We start from the raw sequence: 21,047 nt of genomic DNA on the forward strand, positions 1-21,047 counted from the left end.
TTTATTATACTTTAGGTTTTAGGGTACATGTGCACAATGTGCAGGTTTGTTACATATGTATCCATGTGCCATGTTGGTTTGCTGCACCCATTAACTCGTCATTTAGCATTAGGTATATCTCCTAATGCTGTCCCTCCCCCCTCCCCCCACCCCACAACAGTCCCTGGAGTGTGATGGTCCCCTTCCTGTGTCCATGAGTTCTCATTGTTCAATTCCCACCTATAAGTGAGAACATGCGGTGTTTGGTTTTTTGTCCTTGTGATAGTTTACTGAGAATGATGTTTTCCAGTTTCATCCATGTCCCTACAAAGGGCATGAACTCATCATTTTTTATGGCTGCATAGTATTCCATGGTGTATATGTGCCACATTTGCTTAATCCAGTCTATCGTTGTTGGACATTTGGGTTGGTTCCAAGTCTTTGCTATTGTGAATAGTGCCGCAGTAAACATACGTGTGCATGTGTCTTTATAGCAGCATGATTTATAGTCCTTTGGGTATATACCCAGTAATGGGATGGCTGAGTCAAATGGTATTTCTAGTTCTAGATCCCTGAGGAATCGCCACACTGACTTCCACAATGGTTGAACTAGTTTACAGTCCCACCAATAGTGTAAAAGTGTTCCTATTTCTCCACCTCCTCTCCAGCACCTGTTGTTTCCTGACTTTTTAATGATGGCCATTCTAACTGGTTTGAGATGGTATCTCACTGTGGTTTTGATTTGCATTTCTCTGATGGCCAGTGATGATGAGCATTTGTGCATGTGTTTTTTGGCTGCATAAATGTCTTCTTTTGAGAAGTGTCTGTTCCTTTCAACAAGAAAACGTGTTATTTAATATTCCATTCTTGGACTTCTTATGCAGAAGTACTCAAAGTGGAAGGTGAAATTGGGATGTTTTCAGTGTTCTTGGAATTCTTTGAATAGTAGCTTGAAAGTTTTCATTTTACTCTCTTCACCATTGTTTACATTCTAGAAAATGAAGAAGTCAAAGAAACGACTTTACGAGAGCTTAAAATGCTTCGGACTCTCAAGCAGGAAAACATTGTGGAGTTGAAGGAAGCATTTCGTCGGAGGGGAAAGTTGTACTTGGTGTTTGAGTATGTTGAAAAAGTAAGTCATTAATTGCCAGTGTGCACATTTGCCCGATTCTTTTATTTAAGGCTGTTTCTGACATTATTTAAGAAAGTACCGTTATCTAATACGGCTTATCAATGTACTCATAATCTGAGGACTTTAAAAATGAAAGTGTTGTTAATAATCATTAGAAATTCTGAAATATATTTAAGAATTTTGTACAATTAAACCGTATAGAGATAATCATAAGTTTAAACAATGTACTCATTTGGCTTCTGAAGTCTTAAACTCTGTGTTCAACAAGTAATTTTTAGACTTAACTAAGCCTAAACTGAGGGAGAAACTGATAAACTGACAGTGATGGTACAGGCTGGAAGAGGCTGTATAAGATACCACACTGAATCAGACCTAGGCTGGGGAATGAGTGGGCCCAGGAAGCAGCTTTTGTGAACTGCCAGTGCTTTGGCTTTATTTGAGGGAAGGAGCTGTGCCAGGAGGCCTAAGTTGAGGCTTGAGGTGGTAGATAAGACTGTAAGTCAGTAATTACAAGCATCGGAAAAAGAAAGAAAAGCATGCATTGTTTGAGCTGTCTACAACTTGCCTTAGCTTGTATTAAAAAATGTTCAACTTGTTGGAGACAATTTTAATAACATGACCTAAGGGCAAATGTATGTTACAGTAATCAATAAAGTGTGCCTAGAAATTTCTTGAGAGGGGCCTGGTGCAGTGGCTCACACCTGTAATCCCAGCACTTTGGGAGGCTGAGGCAGGCAGATCGCTTGAGCCTCAGGAGTTTGAGAATAGCCTGAGCAACATAGTGAGACCCTGTCCTAAAGAAAAAGAAAAAGAGAAATTTCTTGGAGAGCAGCTGACCTACAGCAGTTGTTATGGTCAAAAACTTAAACAGATAAACACTAACAATAGTAGAAGAAACTAGAGCCGGGCAAAACTTTAAGCAAGTTTTCTTGATGAGTAAATAGGTGGCTCCTGCCAATTCCTATGCTGTTGTCCAAAGAAGGTTGAAGTGGGAGAGGTTTATGTTTGCTGCAGGTCTATACCCAGGTGCTTGCTATACCATAAATGACAAGAGTATCAACATTGTCATAACCAGATGGAAAGCAGTATTGCCAGGGTAACTGACCAGTAATGTGGCTTTGAATGCATTCAGCCTTTACAAATTGTTTTTTGAAATAAAAAAAAATACATGTAATAATTTCCTTACTAGAAAAACTGGAACGATACTAGAAGGTTCTTTGTAATCTTAAACCACTGCTTTATGTTCCTTTTCCAGAATCTGTTTTAGGTTTCTTTTTCTGTGTCAATTTATACATTCCTCTAAGATACCTTCCATACCAAAATAAAACTAAAAGTTGTTTTTTTAAAAAAAAAGTTCTATTTAAAAAAAAGGATTGCTATATTAGGATTCCAGGGGAAACCAGATGCTCTTTATTTTAAAAAAATTTTTTAGAGATGGGGTCTCACTATGTTGCCTAGGCTGGAGTGTAGTGGCTATTCACAGGTATGATTATAGCACACTGCAGCCTCAAACTCCTGGGCTCAAGCAAATCTTTCACCTCAGCCTCCTGAGTCGCTAGGACTACAGGTGCACGCCACCATGCCTGGCTGCTTTTTATTTTTTCATTGTCATAAATAATCATGCAGTTTGTAGTTTTCACTACCAAATAAGAAAATTTTGACATCTCTTTTAGTTTATCCTTTTTATTTCTGTTCTACTCATGGTGGTTGTTCATTATTAATAATAATTTAATATAACAAATGGAGAAGTCACCTCTGTATATCTGTTTCCTCACTGGGAGAGGCAATTTTGTGTGTCTGAGATCTCCCTGCTGGTAAATGGCTGAGCTGCTACTAGAACTCCAGTCTTCTGACAGTCAGGCCTGAGATTCTTCCCCCGACCCTGTGGTTCTTAGGTAGAACGTGACTGTCACACCTGCCACATTAGTGGCAGTGCGTCATAATTGACAGTGAGTCTCAGGAGAGCAAGGAGAAAGTTCTCTAAGGGATAAGGGGCTGGTAACAGAGACCCAGGATTACAGAGGCTTAAAATAGAAGTTCCTTTCGCCCTCACATATAAATACAAAGGTAGGGCAGTACAGGACTAGTGTGGCAGCTCTGCTCCACCACACTGAGGTGTGACCCTTGTCCTCAAGGTCAGGATAGAGTTCCAGCTGTCATATCCCATTGGCCAGGACACAGTTGCATGACCACGTTAGCTGCAAGGCAGAAGAGAAATGTACTCTTCGTTCTGGGCAGCTAGGCCTCCACTTGAAAATTGTGTTCCTGCGGAGTAAGGGAAGACTGGATGCTGGAGGACAATGTCTCTGCCACTGAGGAATTTAGGATAGAATATGAAACGAGATACAATTTTTTTTCTATATTACAAAGCCTTCTTATTCCACCTGCGCATTTGGGACCATCTATGAATTTGTTAGTTGAAAAAGAGAATGCAAATGGAGAATCAAAAAATGATGCATACATACTTAAAATGTTTATTTTAATCGGAAACATAAATACTGTATGTATTCATTTACCACGCTATAAAGGTAGGGTCAAGGCCTTTTGCCTATCGCTGTTCTGAAGTTCTGATTGGTCTTTTTTGCATACATCATACTCGTTATGCATCTTTAAGGTAAAGCAAATGCACAAAAACATCTGCAAAGCAATCTCAGTGCAGAATCTTCAATGGACGTGCTTATCCCCACTAGCACCCATTCCTTGCCAGTGTTTTGTAGTTGTCTCACATTTGATTAGATGGCAATAAGTTTAGTGGCTTTTCATTTGTTAAGCCTTTCTAAAGTATTCAACTTTGTTTTCTTATAAACGGCAACTATTTTTTTTTAAAAAAAACATTATTTCATTGGTTTATATGGTATTTAATTATTTTAAAATAACAAGTGCATCTGTTATAAATAGGCATGGGAGTAAATGCAACCGATTCTTGATCGGTTGTATTTGATCTTGATCAAAGTATACAGCTTGACTGGTGGGAACAAAACTGTGAGGCCAAATTAGAGCAGTGATTTTCTAACTGGTCTTATGGCCCCTTCACACTCTGAAAATTATTGGGAACCCTAAGAGCTTTTTATTTATGTGTAATTTATCTATTAGTGTTTCTCATATTAGTCATGACCGAGCAATATAAAAATATTAGTTCATTTTAAAATAACAATAAACGTATTGCATGTTAACATAGATAAGTTTGTATGTCAGTTATTCTTTCAAGTAAAAAATGGCATTCCACATAAAAAGCAGCTCGTTCAGCTTGCATCTCAGTCCCCTAAGTGCTTTTCCTCAGGACAACCATTGGACAGATGGTGCATGTGCAGCAGAAGGGCTTTATGTGTAGTCTGCCATTTTATCATGCAGATTCCAAAAAAGACATGTACTCAAGAATTGAAATTTAGTCAAAGTAATATTTTGTACTGCTTCATCAAGGATGTCCTTAACTAAAACGTCTGTTTTCTTTTTTAAAGGCAAGGTTTAATTGGATTAAAGAATCCAATGCCTTGATTCATGCTGAGGTGCCAGCAGTTTACCCATTGTTGCTTTGTACCATTAGTGTAAATGCCAACACAGTGAAAAAGGCAAACATCACAATCTTATTATGAATATAGTTTTGACTTCATGGGCCCTCCGCAAGGTCTGAGACCTCACAGATCCACATGTCACACTTTGAGAACTGCTGTCCTGGGTGGTTGCTTACAAACAATAAGCTGTGATTGTACCATGGGCCTTGTACTTTACAGTGGGAAAGGAGAATGGTTAATCTGGAAATTCAATAGAGACTGGCTAAGTGGAATTTCTACATAATAAAAAATTTTGCATGAATTTTAGTTATAATGGTCTCTGACTCCAAATTAAGGTTTTTGAATATTGAATTGTATGGGGTCTGTGACTCTTTATTTCAATAGTATTTTCTGGCCTGTTTGAATTTTTGTACTAAATGTATTGATCATTTTTAATTTTAGAGATCTTTTTTTTTCTACTAAGAATATTTCCTGAATCTTCCAGGTGTATTTTCAAGGCTTGATTTTTATCACAAGGTTCTGTTGCAGAGATACAGCACACTGTGTTAAAAAAGACTCTTCCCCCCTTTATACATTACAGTGTCATATTTCTACTTTGTATTGCTTTTCTCTTCTAATTATTCTAAAATAATGCCTGAAAACCTTTAGGGAGAGTGAAAAGTATACAGGGTTATTATTTGGGGTAGCATTAGGGAATAGTAAAAATGGAATCCCTCATAAAAGAAAGCCCCAATTTTAATGCTGATTCAGCATGACAAAGTTGTAGATAGAAAGCAAAACAATAAAAAAAATGCTCTGTATTGGATGAATTATTCTAGATACTTTGTAAAATTGTTAATACATAATTTACGGGCCTACCTAATTTGGGAAATAATGACTGTTTGATTTTTAGAATATGCTCGAATTGCTGGAAGAAATGCCAAATGGAGTTCCACCTGAGAAAGTAAAAAGCTACATCTATCAGCTAATCAAGGCTATTCACTGGTGCCATAAGAATGATATTGTCCATCGAGGTGAGTATGAGATTTTTAAAATGGAAAATATTAAAACATCAAATAAAGTTAAGAGTATTTCACGTTACTGTCTTTAAGAATATTTTCATAAGCATTTGCATTGCCATTTAAATTAAATGTATTTTGAAAGTGCAAGACATGAGAAATATTTGCTCTCCAAATCTCCTTTTCTATCACCAAAAGGATGGATTACAAATTTATTTGGATATTGTGGTGAGATCTTTACATTTGTATAACTATTATAGATCCACTCCCAACTGTAGAAATGCCTAATGATATGAGAGAACTCAACAAATGTGAACTTTGAAACTTACTTGGGGATAGGAGAAGAGCAAAATGTTGATCTCTATAGCCTTGGTCCTGCAGGTAGACCAGGTAATGTGAAACAACTCTGAATCAGGCTTTATATAGGTGGTCCCTAAGTCACTGGCCCCTGTTGGCACTCATGTCTCATTCCTTCTTACACCAACAATCTCCAGTATGTATCTTCACCTCCTAATTTTCCCTACCCCTTAGTGAAAAGTGCCCGTTGTCTGCAGTTGCAGGCATGATCAACCTTGCATAAAGGTCATAATTATACTCCCATAAACTGTTTTGTCCTTTACTGCCATGAAGTGGGTGGTTTATAGCAATGAAAGAGAAAGTTGATGCTCAGCATCAACTTTGACTCTACACCCATTATCTTCTCCTGATAATCTTTCTTGCATTGGAGAGTTTTACAGTAGCGGGACACAAATTGATACAACAGTGACCCTAAATATTTATTTAAAAAACTGCAGTATCTACTTTTTGTCTTTGGATTAGCAGATAAAAGAATGCTACATTTTAATTTACCTATACGCAAATGCACAAGGATATCACTTTAAAAATATTCTCACTTGTGAGAATAAAGGTCATATGAAGAATGCCATCGTCTGTTATTCCTAGAAACAGTTTATATTTCTCTTGCATTTGACTCTCATAGCAGTTACCTTATCAAGATTGTTGGTAGCATGGGTAGATCTCCACGTCAGCTGGACATCTAATGTCTAGGGTAATGATTCTAGTAACAGTCTATACTGTAGTTTGGGGATATTAATGAGGAGCCGAGTTAGGTGCATTTCCATCATGATACTGTGATTTGATTACGTGCATAGTGAATCAGAGGTTGCAAATTAATGGTAGAAACCATGATTTGAAATCTACAGATTTCACTACCTCTGCCCTTTCTCCATTTGCATCTGTACCATATGATATAGATCATGGATATTCTACTCTAAAAATACAATTGTGAGATGCCTCCCAAGGAGAGAATTCAACTGCATTTTCTGTGAATTTCTACTTAATTCCCACCACATCTTCATAACATCCATGGAAAAAATTAGAAATCTTAATTGCACTCATCCAGTATGGCTTCAGCATTAGACATTGATAATTGTGAACCATGCAGAAAAGCTAAAGAGACGTAAATATAGAAATTATGTAGAAGAATGTAACAGAAAGCATGTCTTGTATTTCTTCTCCAGTAAATATAATGCTAGCTACTTATTCTCATGTATTTTTAAAGTATCTTGTGGGTGTAAACATTGTATATTTCTATCTCCAAAAATTTGTATTACTAGTATTTTATGAAGTAATAATAGTTTTTTGAAGTGTGTTGGCCTATATTTAATTATTCTTAAAATTATTTCAGAGATACAACTAATCCTTTTAATATTTAAAGAGGAAAAAATTATTTTTGAAGTTGTGGTCTACATGTTTCTGAAAAAGAAATTCATTGAAACTTTTATGTACCAGCATAAAATGTGTTACTTTTCTTTTTGCTACCAGTTTTCTATTCAAATTACTCTAGATATTTCTAATTAGATGCTATTACAGTGATCTAACGGTGTCAATCAGGAGAACATAGAACATTTTTACTAATATTTTTTTTTTTATCTTGACACTCCAGATATAAAACCAGAAAATCTCTTAATCAGCCACAATGATGTCCTAAAACTGTGTGACTTTGGTAAGTTAAAAAGAAATTAAGTCCTGGTACTTACAGAATTAATTTATTATAACACATAGGTAGCTTTTAAAGGAATATTAAAAGTAATTGTTATGTTTTGACTTAAATTGGTAGGGGAACATTCTTTTGAGTCATGTTGAAAAATTGATTGCTGGAGGAGTACTGCTCTCTTCAGAGTATTGTCTATTTTTAAAATTTTATCATGGTTTTTGTTTAATCAACTAATTCAAAGCAAATACACCCATATGCCCAATATCTAATGACTTCACAAAATTTTTTTTTAATGTTGATAGTTGTTCCAGGTTTAATCATGAACACTAAAATATTCCTCTGTAAATACACATAAGTATTTTGTATATGCAATTGTTATATATCTATAAAGTCAGAAGACATTTTTAGAACATTTTAATTTGTTCCCTCTACATGTTCAATGAATGGGGTTAATAATGTATAATATTACAGCTTTTGATTGAATGTATAGGGAAATTTTTTTAGTTGTACTCTCTCCTAGTAGAAAATTGCCTATGTCTCCCATGTAGATATAACTCTGTATTAAGCTCTGTTAAACATTTAAATTAAAATAATTCAGAAAAAATTTTAGATTGTATGTATGTTAGGGTCATGGGTCACTTTTTAAAATAATACTTTTGCCTAACCTGTATGCTGAAAAATAAACACTTGATTTTTTAAATGTCTTTTTTCATATATTTAAATATAATCACAAATACAATGTAAACCTCCACATGTAACTAAGAATCCATCTCCTTATAAGGAAAAATTAGATTAGATTAGTGCATAGGAGATGAATTACACAAGCAAGAAATAGAGGCATTGTCAAAATTTGCTTCGTAGAATGACCCATTTTGTCCAGTGTAGCAGCTGGAAGCATGTGTAGCTATTGTCACTCAGTATTTTCAAAGATTTTGAATATTATTAACCTGTTTGAGAAAAAATGTTTTACAGGACTTAATTTTCTTCATATTTTATGGTAAAAGAGTCTATGTCCTAAATTTATAAAGAATGTGCTTAGGAAAAAGGAAATATTGAATACTGGATCTGAAAAATTTTAATTGTGGCATTTTTAGCATTTTGTTAGCATTATGATTTTCAGGAACAACATCTGTTTCTGATTTCCTGTCCGTAATTGTGATTACTACCCAAAACGGAGACTTAAGTTACCGAAAATATAAAGCAAGTTATAAATATAAAAGAATGCCTATAGAATGGTTAATAGTAGGAAGAGTACTCCTGGTCTGGCATTATTTCTCAGAGAAAAGACTGTTGTAAATGGTCAGGAAGTTCCTCCTGGCAGCACCACATGCGGTATCCTGTGTCCTGTGTATCCCTAGCAAGGACTTCCTAATTGCTTCCCCTCCCAGAGTACACACTCCTTGGTCTGACTTGAAGAACCCCATTCAAAAATACAAATATTTCTTCAAAGCGTGTCTTATGAAGAAACATTGATTATCTGAAGTTAGGGGTTTTGTTTTATGTTAGGATTGTTTTTATTTTTTACCGTTTCATTTTAAGAAACACTATTTTCCATGTCTCAAAACTGATGTACACCTTAATTTTTACTCTTAATTTTAATGTTCTGATTCTCTATAACTATTCACAGTGAACCTATGTTGTGTTTGGTGAGTTAGATGGGTGATTAACTTATCCTCCTGCCTTATTTTGTGGCTATGCAGTAGCCCTAAAACCTTTTCAAAGGGTGAGGGTAAAAGTAGTGGTAGAGTCTGTAATTGGTAACTAAGATACCCCTAAAATGCTCAGTCATTAGGAGATGATAGTAATTTTGGCCTGCTTTGTTTCCATCACTGTTTATGTAAAGGCTAGAATTGCTCAGCAAAAATACATATGCAAATACTGTGCAAGTGCCAGATAGCAAAATTAATGACCGTCTACAATATGCTAGTTTGACTTTGATTTTTATTTCTAGTTTTTATGGAGATTTTATTTCATTTTTTTCCTAAGGTTTGCATTTATTGGGAGAGCTGATTTAAAAGTATGCTCTGAATAATTATAAAAGCATGGGATGACTTCGAAAACACAGTTTTCTTTAGCATAGTGAAGAGACTGGTTTTGTAGTGAATACATTGTATGTCTTTCAATTGACATGGAACACTCTACTAACTTTTTAAGATAACAAGGATATTATTAATAAATAGCCCATGCAAGAACAGTCGTTACATTCTTTTGATGTTGTTTAAAGTATTACTAGTGCTGAAATATTTTGCCAACATGAATTATTTCTTTTTCAAAGTTACAGCTTTGGACTTTACTATCTTTCAGGTTTTGCTCGTAATCTGTCAGAAGGCAATAATGCTAATTACACAGAGTACGTTGCCACCAGATGGTATCGGTCCCCAGAACTCTTACTTGGGTGAGTTACCATCCCAAAATAGAATGACATTTCCACATCTGCTGATTCTATTGTCATTTGCTTTGAGTTCATCTATGGAAAATAAGAACTTCAGTTAATTAAATGTGTCAGTTACATATTGCAGTATAACAAACTACCTAAAACTTAATGGTATGAAACAAGCACTTTTTTGTTTGCTCACAATTCTGGGTGTGGGGGAATCACCAGTTTGAGTTCAGCTGGGTGGTTCTTCTGCTGGTCTCTCTTGGAGTCACTCATGAAGTTATAGTCAGCTGGTAGGTCATCTGGGAGCTGGTTAGTTTAGGGGTCTCAGCTGGATCAGACCGTCTCTGATCCCTGGAAACTTATCCTCCAGTAAGCTAGTCCAAGTTTCTAAATGTGATAGTTGGAGAATTCTGTGCTATAAGAGGGTAAGCCCCAAAGCAACAGTAGCTTTCAAGCCTTTTTTTGTATGACTTTTGCCTCGTTGGCCAAAGCATGTTGCATGACCAACCCCTGATTCATGGTATGGAGAAATAAATTCCACCTCTTGATGGGGCAAGTGGCAGAGCCATATTATAAAATGGTGTATGTATGGAAATGGAAGAAATTAATTGTAGCCAACTTTGCTAATAAACTTCCACATTAAGAATGTGAATATCCACACAGTTTGACATTCTGGCTTATCTATTTGTTCATTTATTAATTCATCAAATACTTATCAAGTATCTCTTAGGTCCAACCACTTTGCCAGGCACATGGAGTAAATATTGAACCAGACTGAGCACAGTGGCTCACGCCTGTAATCCCAGCACTTTGGGAGGCCAAAGCCAGCAGATCGCTTGAGCTCAGGAGTTCAAGACCAGCCTGGGCAACATGGTGAAACCCCGTCTCTACAAAAAAATACAAAAATTAGCCAGGCATGGTGATACCTGCCTGTAGTCCCATCTACTCGGGAGGCTAAGGCAGGAGAGTCACTTGAGTCCAGGAGGCGGAGGTCGCAGTGAGCTGATATCCCACCACTGCACTCCAACAGAGTAAGACATCAGAGCAAGACTCCATCACACACACAAAAAAACCCCAAAAAACAAAAAAATGAACCAATTGCCATTTTTGTTCTGAACAGTGTAAATCAGTGTAAAACAGTGTTTGATGATAAATGGCTATTCAAAGTAGCACTGCATTGATGATTTTCTCAGTAACATCTCTACATTCATCTACTTTGTGGCCACGCTTTAACTTTCAGTGCTCTTTCATTCATCTGTTAACACCAGAAAAAGGTCTTCTGATAAGGTTCTTTTCTTTTTAGTACATTTTAACTTTAAAGCCTAAGAAGGAGCCTATAGTTCTCATTAATAATTCTCTACCTACCCTAGTTGTAGGATTATTTTCCCTAGATTGTGTTTCCTTCTTTGGGACCACCCAAAAACAGATAATTTATACTCCACAAATAGATATAGTGATAATGATGACAAGTGTGCAAATTGTAGGTCTCTTTTCTTTAGTGTGCCGTACGTGTATCTGGGGGACATGAGGAATTTAATTTTTAAAAATGTTTTTTATATAATAGCAATATAAGTTTCTGGATTTTTTTTCTGAAGAGCATGATGATGACATGTTTAAGTTACTCACTGAGGGTTTATTTTGATCTTAAGTACTTATTTTCCAGTGTCTACCAACCGTCTAGTAGTAATTCTTGATTCATTGCTGACCTAAAGCCTGTAAGAATCATTGACATTAGTTTTTGAAAGCTTTACTATTTTTTTTTTAATCAAAAGCTTGCTTTATCCTGAAAAACAAAGATGCTTAGTCCCTTTATTATCTCTTCCATTGTGTGGGCAGAGTTTAGAGTTTTTATGCTAATTTTTAATCTTAGAATTAGGATTGATTGTGTTTGTCTATATTTCTTCCGTGTACCTTTTGGACTCATTGGGATGCATAGTCCATTTTCTTTTGGGAGAATTGAATTTACTGGACACTTTAGCAATGGAGAAATGAGTATGAAGTAGATCATTCTTAGAACCCTATCTGAGGACTCAAGTGTAGTAGAAGGGCTTGTTATAATATGGTGTTGTAACATGGCCCCAAAAGTTTATTTTGAGGACAGCCTTATTGTGAATCTTCAGAGAGTATTTGCTGCTTAATAATACCTGTAGAAAAACTGGAGTTACGATGTGTGGTAGCTGCTAAAAGTATGGGGACAATGTAACTAAATTAGTGCTAAAATGAATATTGCTAATTAAGTGATTGTCAAGTACTAGTTGAAGAGCCGTATTTGTAAAAATCCTTCTGAAATCAGATATTTGGTTATACATTAAGAATTTAAATTTTATATATTCTCAAGGCTGTGTCCTTGACATTCAGAATCATTCCAGCTGCATAAATTATTCAAATCAGATGACAAGAAAAATAGCTTGTAGTGAGTATGTGGAAATTTTCCATAAGTTTCTCCATCTAGCACAATGGAACAAATTTTCTCTCTCAAACAGATACGAAAGAAAGATCAATATCTTGCCCTGCCCAGCAAACTTACCAAAAAGATTTAAATGAGGTTTCCTTGTGTGGTTCTTAGGTTGATATGGGAAGGAAATGAGATAAATGAAATATTGACTTATTATTGCAATGATTTGTTATCCTAGAAATTCGTTCTGTATAATGTTAACAGTCCTTTGATTTAAAAGTTTTGTTTCACTACTATATCATTTTAGCATTCCAAAATTTCTTTACATATTCTTTTTCAGATATTTTCTTTTGGCTTTCCCTTCTTAAAGCTTGGATTATTTATGTTGGAAATGTGTGTGAGTGTGCACGCGTGTGTGTGTGGTTTCTTAATTTGCTATAAAGTTAGCACTCTAGATATAAAGCTGTTTTGAGGATACCTAGATTTTCATATGCAACCTCCATTTGTTAATAACAGCAACACTCCTAAAGCCCTCTGGTAAACTCACACCCTAAAAGAAGCTATAAACCCCTAAGTAAACTGGAAAATGTTTTAAGGGAAATAGCTGCCATAAAGCTCTATATACATAGGTTACATATGTTATATTCAAATAAATAATACAGTAGATCTTAGCACAATCTTAGTCATCAGAAACTGTGATGCTGAGTAATGGAAGGTTAAATAATATTCAGTGTTAAGGAAACACATAAGTCAGTACATAGTAAATTTTAATAGACTGAACTCATAAAATGGATAAGATGTATCTTTTTGGCATTTAGAGAGCTAAAGCATAATTATTTGTCTTAGAAAATACAATTATTTGGAAGCATTTCATTCCCCTAGTGAGGTGTTACTTGCCAGATATGTATACTGTATTAGGGTTTATTAAGCCGTTCACATTTAAGATATATATTTATATCTATGTGAATAAATTTCAAATTAGTGTATACTAACTAAATTGTTATTAAATTGATGGCTTTATTAGCATAGGTTTATTCACTTGTGTTCTGATGATTTGCTTTTCAGCCTTCTTTTCACATGGAACTTTTTTTTTTTTTTTTAAATTATAATTTAGGTTTTAGGGTACATGTGCACAATGTGCAGGTTTGTTACATATGTATCCATGTGCCATGTTGATTTCCTGTACCCATTAACTTGTCATTTAGCATTAGGTATATCTCCTAATGCTGTCCCTCCCCCATCCCCCCACCCCACAACAGTCCCCGGAGTGTGATGTTAGGGGGAACATCACATGGAGCTTTTTAATTTCATAAATATACAAGTGTGCTGCACATTATAAATTTGTTCACAATAATTTGGAAATTATCAAAACATTATATTTTTTCAGTTGCCAGAATAATCTCTTCCTTTATTTTTCAGCGCTCCCTATGGGAAGTCCGTAGACATGTGGTCGGTGGGCTGTATTCTTGGGGAGCTTAGCGATGGACAGCCTTTATTTCCTGGAGAAAGTGAAATTGACCAACTTTTTACTATTCAGAAGGTGCTAGGACCACTTCCATCTGAGCAAATGAAGCTTTTCTACAGTAATCCTCGCTTCCATGGGCTCCGGGTAAGAGGTTTTGCTGAAACCCAAAATGGAATCAATACTGCAGTATTTGAGTCATTGTTCATTGCACAATGGAATGCTAAACTATCCTTTGAATACTATTTCCTTTCCCATTACAGTGTTTATAATCCCTATTATAGTATTTTATTTCCGAATTTTTTAATAGTACTTGTGAATTTAAAAAGTGGTTAGAATTCAAATTCTAATCTTTTTTCTAATTTTTAAGTTGCAGTTTTTCAAAATCTTTTTTAGTGTATACATTTTTACACGCTAAACTTTGGTTATCTTAGACTGTTTCTTTATCCAAAATATTAAGCATCCCCCAAATATACCAAATGTATGAATGTTGAGCAAACATATTTGTAGTGATTTGAGGAGAGTCCTGAAAACTTGGATTCCCCAAATTTGAAGGTTCTTGTTTTAGTAGATGTTTCTGGTCCACTGACGGTGAAACATCAAATCTTCTTTTCATATTAGTGTATTGTCTTGGGGCCGTATGTGGTGGCTCACTCCTGTAATCCCAGCACTTTGGGAGGCCAAGTTGGGTGGATCACTTAAGGCCAGGAGTTCGAGACCAGCCTGGCCAACTTTGTGAAACCCCATCTCTACAAAAAATACAAAAATTAGCCGGGCATGGAGGCTCACACCTGTAGTCCCAGCTACTCGGGAGGCAGAGGCCGGAGAATTGCTTGAACCCAAGAGACAGAGGTTCCAGTGAGCAGACATCATGCCACTGCACTCCAGCCTGGGTGACAGAGTGAGATTCTGTCTCAAAAAACAACAACAACAACTAGTGTATTGTCTTGGGCAGCCTTTCCTAGACTTGACAACTTTGTACAAAACTTTTCTGAGAATATGCGAAATAGTGTCTTAGAAAGTATAAACTTTCCCCAGATGAGGAGGAGTCACCTTATTAGAGTGCCCAGTGAGTTAGAGGCTACTTCTTCCATCTACCCCAAAAGCAACTTTTTAAGTTTTCAGCCAGTTTTTTTTTTTTTATTATTTAAGTTCTAGGGTACATGTGCACAACATACAGGTTTGTTACATATGTATACATGTGCCATGTTGGTGTGCTGTACCCATTAACTTGTCATTTACATTAGGTATATCTCCTAATGCTATTTCCCCCCCCCCCCACCCCACAACAGGCCCCAGTGTGTGATGTTCCCCTTCCTGTGTCCAAGTGTTCTCATTTGTTCAGTTCCCACCTATGAGTGAGAACATGCGGTGTTTGGTTTTCTGTCCTTGCGATGGTTTGCTGAGAATGAGGGTTTCCAGCTTCATCCATGTCCCTACAGAGGACATGAACTCATCCTTTTTTATGGCTGCATAGTATTCCATGGTGTATATGTGCCACATTTTCTTAATCCAGTCTATCATTGATGGACATTTGGGTTGGTTCCAAGTCTTTGCTATTGTGAATAGTGCCGCAATAAACATATGTGTGCATGTGTCTTTATAGCAGCATGATTTATAATCCTTTATATACCCAGTAATGGGATGGCTGGGTCAAATGGTATTGCTAGCTCTAGATCCTTAAGGAATCACCACACTGTCTTACACAATGGTTGATCTAGTTTACAGTCCCACCAACAGTGTAAAAGTGTTCCTATTTCTCCACATCCTCTCCAGCACCTGTTGTTTCCTGACTTTTTAATGATGGCCATTCTAACTGGTGTGAGATAGTATCTCATTGTGGTTTTGATTTGCATTTCTCTGATGGCCAGTGATGATGAGCATTTTTTCATGTGTCTGTTGGTTGCATAAATGTCTTCTTTTGAGAAGCGTCTGTTCATATCCTTCGCCCACTTTTTGATGGGGTTGTTTGATTTTTTTCTTGTAAATTTAAGTCCTTTGTAGATTCTGGATATTAGCCCTTTGTCAGATGGGTAGATTGTAAAAATTTTCTCCCATTCTGTAGGTTGCCTGTTCACTCTGATGGTAGTTTCTTTTGCTGTGCAGAAGCTCTTTAGTTTAATTAGATCCCATTTGTCAATTTTGGCTTTTGTTGCCATTGCTTTTGGTGTTTTAGACATGAAGTCCTTGCCCATGCCTGTGTCCTGAATGGTATTGCCTAGGTTTTTATGGTTTTAGATCTAACATTAAGTCTTTAATCCATCTTCAGCCACTTTTTTGGGCCAACATGGCAATTGCTGATCATTGAGGGAACTATAAAATAATCTCCCCACCATTTCCTTCCTTTCTCTGAAATGCATAATTCTCAAACCATGTTACCTTGCCATTTACAAAGCACTTTGTTTTTTTCTTTTGACTTTCTGGCCTCCAGTTAATTTCCCTTTAGAGACCACCACTGCTCAAACCTGAGTGCCCAACCGTCCAGATCCTTCTAGGCTCAGTGAATGTGGGTGAAATGAATGGACAGAGGCATGCCAGTATCTCTTTTATCTCCTGCTTTTTGTCTCTCTTTGACCTGTCTGAGTTACCTCAGGCAAGTTTGTCGTTTCTCCTTTATTTTTGCTTTGATAAGCCAGAAATTTGCCAGATATGACCACTAATTGGGGTACCAACAGCATATGTCGTTCAGCAGGTTAGCTCAACATTTTTTAACATTTGTCATACTAGGTGTTGGGAATATGACGATAAATAGGATTTGTCCCCAGTCTAGAAGAAAGAAAAATCTATTATACTCAAAAATAAAGTTAGTCATAATTAATGAATTGCATTTTCACTGAGAATCAATCTAAACTCCTTGCCGTAGCCTATGAGACCTTGCCTGACCTCATCTCGTACCTATCTCCATTCCCTCCATTCTCCAGATTCTCAGCACACTTGCCTTTTTTGTTCTTTGGCTTCCATAAACATTCCAGGGTTTCTCTAGTTTCATCGACTTGGGACCCATGGCTGCTTCTCCTGGCAAGGTGCTTCCCTCGTGTGATCCCTTCTCATTCTGTCAATCTCAAAGAGTGCCCCTTTCTCTGGCCACCCAACATACCATCCTCACCTCCATCCTAGTCTTTCTCTCCCACAGCATCCTTTTTCTGTCATAGAACTTACCACAGTATGGAATTATTTTGTCTGTTTCTTTACTTGTTAATTGTTGACTATCTAGTCCTCCCACACTAGAATATAAGTTTCTCAAGGGCAGAAATCAACTGTTTTATCACATCACAGATGTGTTTCCAGCATTTAACACAGAAACTACCATATCCAGTAAGTACTGACTACATATCTGAGAAATGATTAACCCGTCTGTGGCATCAGCATTCAAGCTCAACTGTATTTCTTTTCTCTCCATCTCTCATGCTTCTTTTACCCTTTTGCCTTTACCTAACCTTTGACCACCACCCCCAGATAGATCCCCCGATCTTTCTCGTTTCACTTTAGCCTTCTCACATTTCTCAAACCACACAATTCTCTTTTTTGTTTAGAAACCTCTACAAGGTTACTGATAAAGTTTAAAGTCTTTAGGGTAGCTTTAAAAACCCCTTCTTAGTTCTCCAGCCTCATTTCTGCCTCCCCGCTGGCCCAGTGTGTGCTCTTTGGCCACATTGAACCTCTCACCATTTCCTTGACATATTGCTTTTATAGTCTGCATTTCCATCTCTATAATGCTCCCAACACTCACCGCTCTTTCTTCTCCTCCTTCTTCCTCCCCTAGACTCAGGCCAAATGTCCTCCCTCCATGAAGACCTTCTAGACTATTCAAGGGGAAACTGGTGACCCTATAACACTCTGGTCATACCTCTTTTGTAGCACCCATTGCATTCTCCTTTAAGTAGCTGTTTGCAAATATGTATCCTTACTGGACTGAGGAAATGAACTGTTATGTTCACTATTATATTTGCAACACACCTAGGATAGTGCCTGCCAGGCTGAATAGTGTTGAATGATAAATATTTGACCTCAGGATTTTAACATTAACTGCTGGAACATTAAGCCTGGTTTGCTGGCTGACTTGTTCTTGGCCTGGTTAATGAGGCTCTATGCTGGATTCTCTGAAGAGCGTTTAAACAGATCTGGCATGCTGCTTGGCCTTAATAACTTACAAACTAGCTGAAGAATTAAGACTTTCATCCATGAAATACTTAGAAAACAATACAATTTATAAGAAAGCGTGGTATATAATAAAGTACTGCATTGTTTACCTCATTGTACGGTTTTCTAATGTATCTCCATATGGTTTAGACCATGAGAGTGTCAAATATTCTGGAAAATTAGAAATCATCATTGGGGATTCATTAGAGAATGCTTTATGAAGCATTTGACATTTGAAATGGATATTGAAGAACGAGGAGCATTTGGATTAGATAGGCCACACAAAGGATATCTCTTTCTCATTTGTCTGTGGTCCTGTTTGTTCATAGTCTTCTTCCCTAAACTGTATTGTGTATAAAATTCTAGACAGCACGTGATAATGCTGCTTACAAACATCCCTTCAGGGAAATTGCTGCCTCCATCACACTTTGACTTTTATAAACCTTAATACTTTACGTTTTAGTCTGAAAGTGTTTGTGGTGTTTTAACTAAATTAGTTTAATCTCTTTGGAGGATTGACAATATCTTTTGAGGAAGAAATTTTCTTTCATGATGTTATTTGAAAATGTCTATGACAGATAGCTAAGCACATGGGACATGTAAACTGCATCTGCTGTGCACCATGGACTCACCAGTAACCAGTCCAGTGTGATGTGCATTTGGATTTAGTTGTGCAGAGACAGGAAAATCTACAAGATGTTGCTATAGTGGTTTGCATTATTGGGCTAAAGTAACAATTGATGCCCCATAGTATAGGGCCTAGGCTCTGGAGTTAGACTGCTGGGGTTCAAGGCCTGGCTCCATATTTACTATTTTGAATGATGCCAGGAAGTTATTTCACCATCTCGTGCCTCTGTTTCTTCTCGTGTAAAATGATGATAACCAAAAGACTGCCTGATTGGATTGGTGTAAAGATGAAATATTATTTGTAAAATGTCTAGACCAGAACCTCACACATAGTGCTCAGCAAAGAGGCATTCTCATTGGATTGGATTGGATTGGCCAAGTGATTCAGAAAGAGACAAGACTGATTGAGATATACTTTAAACTTCTATGCATGAATTTTGGCTATTTGTTGAATTATTTCATATTAGAATGGTAGGTCTCATTCAAACGCATGTAAATTAATTCTTTGAAATTAGGAGTTTGCTTGGTCATTTTTTATTGTAATATTTCTAATACCTTTTGACTTTCAGCATTAATTTTCTTATCAATGAAATTTCACTCCTAGAAAAAATAAGGGGGTGTCTGGTAGCATAAGATAGACCTCGCAAAATATTAACATGTACTGGTATAGGGTCTTTTATCACAGCATGGTAGGTGTCTTTCTCTTTGGGCTGATATTTAATGCCCCAGTAACATCAAAGGGAACCTCTCTACTTCCCTTAGGAGAGGCACCTAGGTTTAGAAAGAGTGTGGGTTTGGATCACAAGACTGGGTGCAAATACTAGTTCTACTGCTGTTTAATTATGTAACTTGCCTTGAACCAGTTATTTGAACTTTCTGATTGTCACCTTCTTCATCTCTAAAATAAGAATAATATATCCAAAATGCCTCGCATAACATCACTTCCCTCAGAAATCAGTTTTAGGTTATTGCCTGTGCATCTGTATTGAGTTCATGTTATTCTTTCTACTCCTCTATCTGGAAGGTGCTGTCCTAGTTTTCTCTGTCTTCACATTTTTCATATTTTTCAAAACCAAGTTCACATATTACCTATGGGTTCTTTCTTCCACAGCCATAAACCATCTTGGTCTTTCCTTTCTCTGAGCTTCAATTAGAATTTAGGGTTGCACAGTTTAACATTGATTGCTTTCCCAACCAGACAGCAGATTCCTCAAGAGCAGGGTTTGGGTCTTACCTGTATTTTTTGTCTCCTGCTATCCAGAGCATGGTGTGGAGATGATGTCATAATCACTCCTTAAATATCTTGTTTGAAATTTCACTGTATAATTAGTCCTCCCATTTACTTATTTAGCATGTTTAGGGATTTCAGTACTTAGAAATGCTTGTATGTTGGTATAGAGGAAATAATGTATGGAAGCAGACTAGCCCTGACATTTGGAAGGGAGTACATGGCATCGGGCTCTGCCAGTCACATTACCCAATACTTTAACATCCACTAGATATTGCAGAATGTGAGTTGGCAGAGGAAAGAACAAAAAGCACATCTAAATAAACTTGACCCCTTCCCCTCATTTTATTTAAAAATGCATTTGTTAATCTAGGAACCTGTTTGTCTTCAGTTCCAACTTTAAAAAAGGAAGAATTTGAAAACAGGTCATTATAAGAGCATATTAAAAGCGATGACAGAATGTGTGTCTGAATTCACTGTCTACTTCTGTGACCTTTTAGGTACTGGCCACTTACTTTCTCTCTATTTTTACTTCTATGTTTTCAAGAGTAAATAGTATGTTGTTGTTAAAAAGCTATAAGGATTCTATCTGATGTCTTATCATATCCTTTCTGCTAGACCCTCAATTACTATCAGTAATTAAGAATCATGTGTATAAGCAGACAAATTATGTATACACTGTATTAGAACTGAATTGTTTATAATCAGATGATATTCTATTTTACTACATAATTAGTTCAAATTTTTATATTTTAGTTTGTTTCACATACCTTAGTATTGTCTGCCTAGGTTTAAGTATCATCTTTCACCTGTGAGTTTTCCTATTATTTGACACCCAGTCGTATTAATCCATATAAAAATACATAGATGGCCGGGTGTGGTGGCTCACGCCTGTAATCCCAGCACTTTGGGAGGCTGAGGTGGGCAGATCACAAGGTCAGTTCGAGGCCAGCCTGGCCAACATAGTGAAACCCCATCTCTACTAAAAATACAAAAAATTAGCCGGGCATGGTGGCAGGTGCCTGTAATCCCAGCTACTCGGTAGGCTGAAGCAGGAGAATCACATGAACCCAGGAGGCAGAGGTTGCAGTGAGCCCAGATCGCACCATTGCATTCCAGCCCAGGCAACAGCATGAAACTCCGTCTCAAAAAAAAAAAAAAAAATACATAGACAACAAAAGTAATATACAAGTATGAA

The 21,047-nt window shown here is 36.7% G+C and overlaps 1 protein-coding gene across 3 annotated transcripts in view; it reads left to right on the top strand.

Annotated features, from left to right (window-relative positions):
* Positions 1-21,047, top strand: part of CDKL5 (cyclin dependent kinase like 5) — a 208,295-nt gene that overhangs the window by 147,020 nt on the left and 40,228 nt on the right. For all 3 annotated transcript variants that reach the window (XM_030807633.1, XM_003261114.2, XM_030807634.1), the window contains exons 5-9: positions 975-1,111; positions 5,516-5,636; positions 7,567-7,626; positions 9,922-10,012; positions 13,812-14,001. In XM_030807633.1, the coding sequence (XP_030663493.1) occupies positions 975-1,111; positions 5,516-5,636; positions 7,567-7,626; positions 9,922-10,012; positions 13,812-14,001 (599 nt within the window). The remainder of the gene's footprint in view (positions 1-974; positions 1,112-5,515; positions 5,637-7,566; positions 7,627-9,921; positions 10,013-13,811; positions 14,002-21,047) is intronic.

This window comes from Nomascus leucogenys, chromosome X, assembly GCF_006542625.1.
Source record: "Nomascus leucogenys isolate Asia chromosome X, Asia_NLE_v1, whole genome shotgun sequence".
In the NCBI taxonomy this organism is placed as follows: domain Eukaryota; kingdom Metazoa; phylum Chordata; class Mammalia; order Primates; family Hylobatidae; genus Nomascus; species Nomascus leucogenys.